The sequence below is a fragment of the Erigeron canadensis genome, chromosome 5, assembly GCF_010389155.1.
Source record: "Erigeron canadensis isolate Cc75 chromosome 5, C_canadensis_v1, whole genome shotgun sequence".
NCBI lineage: Eukaryota > Viridiplantae > Streptophyta > Magnoliopsida > Asterales > Asteraceae > Erigeron > Erigeron canadensis.
Genome location: NC_057765.1, coordinates 32,221,431 through 32,230,615, shown reverse-complemented (window position 1 = coordinate 32,230,615; position 9,185 = coordinate 32,221,431). Strand labels below are relative to the sequence as shown.

The following is a 9,185-nucleotide window of genomic DNA, read 5'->3' as shown; positions in this document are numbered from 1 at the left end:
AGGAATTTTTGCTCGGTCTGGGAAACCAAGATTGCATTCGGTATAGATAGAGGATCTCCGTATGTTATACTACTCAACGACGACAAGTTAATTTAATAGCTCAAATATTGTTATTCTTGATAGATAATAAATTCATTGAATTGACAAATGAAGCTTCCATCCATCTTAAACTGCAAATACCGAGGTTAATGATCTATAGGGAAGCATCATAAAAGATGGTATAAGGTCCTTTGTCGTTAAAGGCATGCATCATTTTCTATCCCGCCTGCTTTCTTATCCCTATTTCATAAATTTAGTGCGTAGACAATTAGTTGTTCTAACTAGTTTTTTAGTGCAAAAAAATGTCTTCCCCTTTCATTGTAGTCATAGTTTATGGGTGTTACCGTGTTAGTGTTGTATAATTTGATTTGCTTCTTGTCATCGATCAACCGTATTAATGTTTAAGCTCTTAATTTTACAATAGTAGGTTTCACACACTTGGAAGGCCTATGTCTTTTGTGGTGATGAGATTTATTTCCATTGAAAACAATATGATTGAAAAGTACAACCAATACTGAAAAAGTGCCAAAGATATTTGGCTATATTTTAATTAGTAGTTTAGTAATATTCTCATTTTAGTAATTAAATTACTTTTTGTACCCTCATTGTAAGTAGGGCTCTTATTTTGCAGTCACCTCACCTTTTTTTTTAAGAACGGCAGAGATTTTATTATAAAAACAATTAACAAGGCGCTAGTTGCTAGAAATTACATTTACAAAAACAAATCTAGAATTAAAAGAAAAGCTACTATTCTACACTCATCTCGGGGCATTAACTGTGAGGATTATAAAAGAAGTGAAAAACCCATGCCAATTACGTACAGTGACTCAAGACATGAGAAAAACTCCCAACCAACAAAGGCCGAACCACCGGTTTTCATTTCGTGGTGTTTTTGATGTATTCCCAACCATGCCTCAAGGACTTCCAATGCTTTCGTACATTATCATGTTGTTTCTGGTTGCTAACTTATATTTACCCAACTTTTTTTAGCCAAAATTGGTAGTGGTAGCATTGAGGCTATGGGAAAAAATGAGCCAACGTATGGAAAGAATTGAAATCTTATTGTTAGACATGTTTAAATCATTAACTCTGTTTGCTTGTGTGTAACTAATTTAAACCCTAAATTATATATCCATGAAAATTGGAGTGATTATTGTAGCTATGTACAAGGTTTACTCTAAAGCCGCATCTAAACCATAAAACCCAATAAGCAAGAACTCATTTTTGACACTATAGCCAGGATCCCTACTTAATTGTGTGCGCGCCGGTTTGACGACATACAATTGTGAATGACATTTAATAGATGCAACTCAATTCGAGGCCAAGCTCGTAAAAGGAGATAAACACTCAACTCATTTGCATTAACGGAATAAAGGGTCGTTTTGAAAGCTTGGGGTGAAATAAGACTACAACCAAGACTACTGGAGTCACTGAATCAGATAGGGCAGGATGCGAAATGGAACAGCTACCTATTGTGCTTTCAATTGTACATTGATATACGAACTGCAGAAAATCATATCCCTTGGGCTCTCAGTCGCAGAAAAACTGTAGACTTCTTGCTCTTTTGAGGAAAGAGAACTGAAATTTTGTCACTTGTATACTCTATAAAGGACATATGCTGATGTAAAGACTATAGACTATCAAGTATATAGTCACAGCTATGTTCTCAATACATTAATCCTTGGATACTTATACAGACTTCTTCCCAGCATGTCTGGTTGGATCCCCTTCAAAGGTTAATTTTTGATAAAAATGCGATGTGGGTCAGCGACCAACATGATACCATGCAAGCCTTTTTTTAGATAAGTAAAAGGAACACACCACCAAGAAGTTACATAGATATGGTAGTGTGAACCACAGAAAATCATCACCAAAAATGTTGTCCATAAAGTTATTGAAAAGTAAAGAGCGAGTCTCTTTGGAAGCTCAAACCAATGGCAGCAACAAATGTATGGTTTGGGCAGTGTAAAATCCAACCATGTGTTCAGGTGTAGCTTATATCAGAATGTACTTACATCAAAGCAAACATGGATGGCCGCAATTTAACAGCAAAAGCTTACAAAATTTTTGGTATTTATTCTGGTTAAGTGGAGACTTCAAATATACCAGAAATCAACATGCATCAAGCATTCTGAGGTCTCGAGGCCTTTAGATGTCAAGCAACAACCTCCTTGGATCCTCAACTACATCTTTAATTCGGCGCAGGAAAAACACAGCCTCTCTACCGTCAATTAGCCTATGGTCATAGGTGAGGGCGATGTACATCATCGGCCTTGGAACTATGCTGCCTCCGACAACCATAGGACGGCTCACGATCGAATGCATACCCAAAATTGCAGACTGTCATACAATAGCTTACGTTAACGAGTGCACTAACTTGCAATCAAAGAACTAGTCAGTTTTGTCCACTGTTTGAAAAAAGAAAAGAAGAAATGCTAGAGGAGGGAAGATGGTAGGTCGAATAAGGAGCCAAGAGATTGGTTTGGCCGGGAACATTTTAGGTTCAACAACCATTATTTAGTTTTTGACATAAATAATTAGTGTGTAGCCGAAATCAACCCATTCACAAGTAATTAGGTCAAAATTTCCAACTCTAGAAAGTATGTACCTGAGGAGGATTGATAATGGGAGTGCTCAAAAGACTTCCATAAACACCACCATTAGAGATTGTAAATGAGCCTCCTGCCATCTCATCAATAGATATGGTTCCATTAACTGCCTTTTTGGCAAGAGTGTTGATCTCTTTCTCTATCTCAGCGAAGTTCATCTTTTCTGCATTGCGGATAACTGGCACAACAAGTCCCTGAAAAGAAACGAAAAACAGAACACCAGGTCAACGTTTCACCAATGTTTGGTGATTACTGATGATGGACAAAGAGGGGTATAGTGGTATACGAACTAGAATCTTTTCAAAAAAAAGTGTGTTTGTTGCGACAACCGATTATATACTTCGTAACTTGTACTAGCATTGTTTGGAACATAGGCAGTCTATGAAAAGCCCCCCCCCCCCCCCCCCCCCTCACATAATGTAACATAAGTAAAAATAGCACAACTTCAGATTCTATGGTATACAGAAATTATAAATGATACAAATAGTTTAAACTTGCCTTGGGGGTTCCGACAGCTATGCTGATGTCAATATAATCTCTGTATATAATATCATCTCCATCAATGACTGCATTAATGATTGGCTGGTTCTGAAGTCCACTTACAGCAGCCTGAATTTTGAAAGAACTTATTTATACCAAGAAAGATAAAAAGAGGACTGAAACAGATAGAATGTCATTCCATCTTCGATTCAACAATTACACATTTACACGTACCTTGACAAATCCAGACATCAGTCCCAGCTTGACTCCATGCTTCTCTAAGAAGGCATCCTTGTACTCAGAACGAAGTTTCATCAAATTTGTCCTGCAAAAGCAAGCATGCTATAATATAAGAGACAGCCCATATAGGGTTTTACATAATGGATGCAAAGACAATGTATTCCACGGGGATCTAACTCATATACCATTTAACTGTTATAATGAGCTACATATCATTAGGTTATAAAGGCATCAATCCTTCGATAACTACAAAGGCTCGGAAAGCCCTTGAACCCAAAGAAAGGCCCTGAAACCTTGTAACTGATATGCATCAGAGCCAGCAATTTTGTCCCCGTTAACTTACGAATATGTTCTGTTGCTAACAGGTCCCACAAACAATATAAAATATGAATTTGCTTAAAAGAAGCAGGACAGATGGTTCTAACACGTCAACTGTTGATCAAAGTGTATGTTTTAAAGCCAAAGCAGACTGCCAAGCTCAGTAGCGTGAGCCTTTGACCCTAGTAGGGGCATTAAGATTATTGGAACGTGAGGAACTAGGGGCTCCTTTGGCTTGAAAAGTATGTAGAGGCTAGCTTTGGTTATAGATATTTCAATGAATCGTGGTGCTGGCACATGTGGCGCACACTAGTGAACCCCAGTTGGAGAGATGAATTAGCCGGAATGGCTTGGTTACAACTTTGAATTAGTCTCACATTTGAAGAAGAAGTGTTGCAGGCAGACTCAATGCACCCCATTTTGACATCTACCCAACCTGTTCAATTACCCACTTTAATACCTTTATAAAGTGCATGCACAATTCAACTTACATGTCAACTTCATTGAATGTCGTCAACAATGCAAATGTGTTCTGAGAATCTTTCAGACGTGTAGCAACTCGCTTTCTTAGACGGGTCATAGGAACCTGTGTTCAAGCGAGACATTAGACATACACCACTCAATCAAACATAACCTTACTCAAAAAGTTGATACTTGGAACAAATTTGAAAGGAAAAAAAGCACGGGTAAAAAAACTGTGATTATATTAATTCACTAAAAACAATGACTATAGAATTCAAAAACTAAAGACATTGGGGATATATTGAGAATAAGATGTCACTACAACATTAGCACAAAACATGAGTAAATGACACTTACACGTCTTTCTCTTTCTTTAGGGGGAAGTTGGGGTTCAGAAGCAGATGCTTGAGGTGGTGGAGAAGCTGTCTTGGGCTTCTCAATGACAGGGGTAGTTTCCACTTTTGGCTTTGGCTTCTCCTCTACCTTCTCAGCACTAGGAGGTGGAGGAGACCCAGCCTCTTCAGATGCCTTCTTGGATGGAGCAGTTGCACCTTCTGCCGACTTTAAAATAATAGCAACTTTTGTACCTGGCTCAACAGTATCCCCTTCCTTTGCTACAAACTACCAAAATCAAATATGAAATTCAGTTTTATTGAACTTCCATGAACATCCTCCAATTATTAATAGCATGAGCTACATAGATACGAAAGTCAAAATGTTTAACCTCTTGAATTATACCCGCCTCAGGACTAGCAACATCAATAGTCACCTGCGTCGTTAAGAACTCAATGTTGAAAAGATTTCCAATTTTAGAAGATCATGAACTTCAATATTGATGCTAAGTTCAATGTATACCTTGTCTGTCTCAACTTGTGCAATTGGTTCATCAATTTCTACCCTATCACCAGGTTCTGCACCAACAAGATATATTATGATCAATGTCTCTAGAAAAAAGAATTCAATAATATCATGAATAACGAACATGAGATAGGAGAATGGAGGAACATACTCTTCAGGAAAGCTGCCAGAGTACCGTCACTAATTGATTCACCCATAAAAGGAACAACAGCATCAACCAAATCACCTTGAAGAAAAAAATGATTTGAAATTTAACATTAAGAAATAACAATCACCATGAAATAAAGACAGAAAGAGACACTTAAAGATCTAAAATGGGTAACATAAACTATGTGATAGAAATTGTAAGATAAAAAAATGAGCCACTGGCATATACAGAAATGATATCATTTACTGCATTTAAGAATCTGATTAATTAACCATGACGGTATTACATGGAGACAAGCGATCAGCAGATGCCAAACAGATAAACATATCATTATAGCCCACAACTTTAGCAAATATCAAAGGTACCAGTGTTGACACTTTAAGAGACGTGGTCGCATGAATACTCCCGTTAGTAGAATTAGAGGTGACAATTTCACCCTATTTTCAGATTAAATTAGTTGAGATTATGTTTTATATGTGTATATATATATATATATTCTATCACAGCCAAAATTAAAAAGATTAGCGCAAAATATATTAATTTATCAGTGTTAACATTATAAAACACATGTTTGAATAGATACTCATAATTGTAAGACTAGAAATGGCCTTCAAAAACCAATTACATATGAATGGCAAAATGGGTCAATTTTGGTTAAGATTTATCTCAAAATGCATCTAACAAGCAACATAAATAAGATTAGCCTAACTTTAGAAAGGACATGCCAAATAGATCAAACAGGTCGAATGCGTGGAAAGTTGCCCAGTGTTCATATTAACCCATAAAACATTGTAAATTGATTCATACAAGATAAAAGATTATCACTGAAATGTATAGACTTAGTCATGTACTCATGTTGACATGCCATTCATTTATAGGGAATTAGCCAATTACGGTGCCTTGTCCATACAAAAAAGTACTCTGATGTATTTTGACCTTTTACCAAGCCCGACTATCTCACATTCTCAACACCTCTAATTAAGGCACCTAAGAAATATGCCATAATAAAAGAATGTCCGAAACACATGCTCATCAGCCCACATATAACATGCATGCATACAAATTGTTGTACTAAAAAGTGAAATATCAACAAACGGTATACATCAATTCATACCACTTCCCGAGGAGAACAATCTACTTTGCGTTGGCATGGTGTCATAAGGCTTAAGACTGGTCATAACCTCCCTGCCACAAGAGAGGTCTAGTTAGAGCAATCATACTGGAACTGTAGTGATTTAACATTGCTAGACAGATAAAGATGAAATGATGCAAAGAATCACAGAAAGGAATGAGGACTAAGATCCCCTGAGCTTGGAAGTTTAGAAACAAGGCCTCCAAGTCTAAATATTAAGATCAAAACTGAGAAGATAAAGCCATGCACTGACCTTAATGGCTTTGAATAAGCCGCACCACCTGTGACAGGAATAGGAGGAGAAATAAAATTCCGACTCTCATGTGTCAATGTAAATGCAGTAGAATAATCAACTTTCCGGCAAGTACAAATAGGAATGGTGGGCAGAAACGTACCAGGATGGACAACATGATGTATACTGCGAATGTTTCCAATGATTCCAGGATGGACTAATACCTATATACATGTTAAAGAGTTTAAAAAAGAGAGAGAGAGAGCGAAGAAATTAGCATGCCCACATATATCAATATCCTTGTCTTGCAATACTGCAATGTGTGTGGACTAAAACATGCGCTTAATTTGAACTTCACTAACAGGCTGGAAGTATGAAACTTCAGATAAACTTTAATTGGCATTAACAGATAGTAATTACATAATTTACTCAAAACTAATGTTAGATATTTAATATTTTTAGCCCAACACTCATCCAGTAAGATTGATGGACATATTAAAAATGCTTAAGTTGCTGGGCGTTCACCATAACACACATACGATATGTCTATAATTAACTCAAGCATAATCACATGCCAATTTTATTCCAGGAGCGTGATAATAATGTTGTGTATAGCATAAATGGTACTGGGGTTGACTCAGTTAATAATACAAACAAATAGATCATTAATCTAAAAACCTAAAATAATGTATTCTGCAAGATAAACGGTTAAACACCACAATCCAAAAATAGTGTTGGATTTACTGAGTTAACAAACATAAGACAATGACATAAGTGATATATTTTTTATTCTTTTTATTATGAAAATCAGCAGACAACAACATAACTGATATGCTCCAAAATATTATCTAACAGGTAAAATAAGTTCTTAAAAAACATATAACACTCATTACCTCTTCTTTTGAGGCAAAACAAGGTGCCATCGTAGATGCTGCAGGACGAGTTGCTCTCCATGATTTCCCTAGGATCTGCTCAAAAACAAGAAAACAACATGAGTGCTCCTCCATTTTTACGCTCCTATAGTCCTATATAGCCATGTATGAACATAAATATACTTTTCCATCCATCTATCTACAGCAGTCGGACTCAAATTTCCAACAACGATACTACAATACAGCTTGAATTCATATCGGGGTCAAGAGTGCATATATTTTTAATAAGCTTAAAAGGCGATTACAAATAAATAACACTTCCCGAGCTTAAAAGCAGCTAACACACATCTAGTAGCTTGAATTCAATTCCATGTACATTCAAGCTTTCAAAAAATACAAACAAGCGATATGCACCCCGAAGCACTCCTTAATCCTTATATTAATTTCTTTACCTTGACAACTCCAAAATCCGACACTTAATAAATCAAATTCTCGTTTTTATTATCCTTTTGTATTTAACTTATTAGCTCCAATTATTACACAACATTTCCAACAGATAAAATCCCTATACTATCAACACTGAAATCCAAAACTATGCAGAAAAAGTCTCTAAATACACTTATACAAATACAAACACAAATTAATAATATATATATATACACACACATACATGTATATGTATATGTATATGTATGTGTGTGTGAATATTACAAGTATAGAATAAAATCGGAGCATACCGAAGCGGAAGAAGCGGTTCCGCTAACGACTTTTCGCCGGAAAACACCTAACATCGCTGCTACCTTTCAACAGCTTTTTAATATATAGAAAACTGTTTAATCAAAAGGATATACACACTATAAGCTATATATAAATATAAATAAATGCATATGTATATACATATAATTGAAATGAAATACAAATATAGATTTTTGTGAAGATTAATTACCGGAAAAAAATAATCGAAGGAAGACGAGCTTCTAGATCTTATTTTAGGAGAGATTTGAAGGAGGAAAATAAAAGGTTGACGAATGGGAAGGAAGACACCTAATTAATTTATGTGTTTCATTGATTGATTATTGTATTTATTTGACCATGATGATGATAATAATAATAATACTCCGTATTATTTAAAAAAAAAAAAAACATGACATGAGCTATATTTTATAAAAGGATTATATTTACTTACTTTATTTATTTATGATCGTATATATTTGTTCTAACGACACGGGGTGCCCGCGCGATGCAGCGGTGATGGTGGTAATGACAAAGGTGTGGCTGCGGCAATTGTGGCGATGATGTGCGGTGGTAAGGGTTAATATGGTTATTTAAGGATTGGAGAATCTATGTTGTAGTTTATTTTATTAAGGGTATTATAGGTATATAGGTAAGGATGTTTAAATTAGTGAATAAATAAGAAGGGTAATATGGTCATTTCAGGTTCTTAATTACTTAAAGTGGAAGAGCAGTTTGCTTTTTATAAAAGTATAGATATTGTCATCTACCTTGATAATACTTCTATATTTATATCATCAGTACGTAATCTTAAAGCGATTAGTTAAAAGCCATAAAATTCAAGTGAACTTTAGATATAGAAAGTATAAGTTCTTCATATTTTTTTGTTTCAATATAAATGTTTTAATTTGTTTGACTATAAATAATTTTTTATGTAATATAAAATGAAAAATACATTTAAATTCAATGCATTTTATATATATATATATATCACATCAACTTATGTGCTTGGTTCAGTTTGTTTCAACTTAGCATTTGCTTTTGTTTTATTTTGATATGTTAT

At 35.2% G+C, this 9,185-nt stretch overlaps 1 protein-coding gene across 1 annotated transcript; it reads right to left on the bottom strand.

The window, feature by feature from the left end:
* Positions 1-1,933: 1,933 nt before the first annotated feature.
* Positions 1,934-8,444, bottom strand: LOC122599723 (dihydrolipoyllysine-residue succinyltransferase component of 2-oxoglutarate dehydrogenase complex 2, mitochondrial). The gene is made up of 15 exons (XM_043772278.1): positions 8,337-8,444; positions 8,128-8,219; positions 7,412-7,486; positions 6,682-6,742; positions 6,540-6,567; positions 6,269-6,339; positions 5,158-5,232; positions 5,004-5,059; positions 4,873-4,917; positions 4,506-4,769; positions 4,178-4,272; positions 3,363-3,453; positions 3,147-3,257; positions 2,648-2,842; positions 1,934-2,379 (listed from the first exon to the last, which is right to left on the bottom strand). Exons 2-15 carry the CDS (start codon positions 8,179-8,181, stop codon positions 2,188-2,190), a joined length of 1,413 nt encoding a protein of 470 aa, XP_043628213.1. The 5' UTR covers positions 8,182-8,219; positions 8,337-8,444; the 3' UTR covers positions 1,934-2,187.
* Between the last annotated feature and the right edge of the window lie 741 nt (positions 8,445-9,185).

Bases quoted from the DNA above. Each gene is read 5' to 3' on its own strand.
- LOC122599723 (XM_043772278.1), bottom strand. From the start codon at position 8,181: ATGTTAGGTGTTTTCCGGCGAAAAGTCGTTAGCGGAACCGCTTCTTCC. The intron at 6,568-6,681 runs GTACGTTTCTGC...TTCCTGTCACAG, and splicing joins ACATCATGTTGTCCATCCTG to GTGGTGCGGCTTATTCAAAG. The intron at 4,273-4,505 runs GTAAGTGTCATT...GCTTGAACACAG, and splicing joins CTAAAGAAAGAGAAAGACGT to GTTCCTATGACCCGTCTAAG.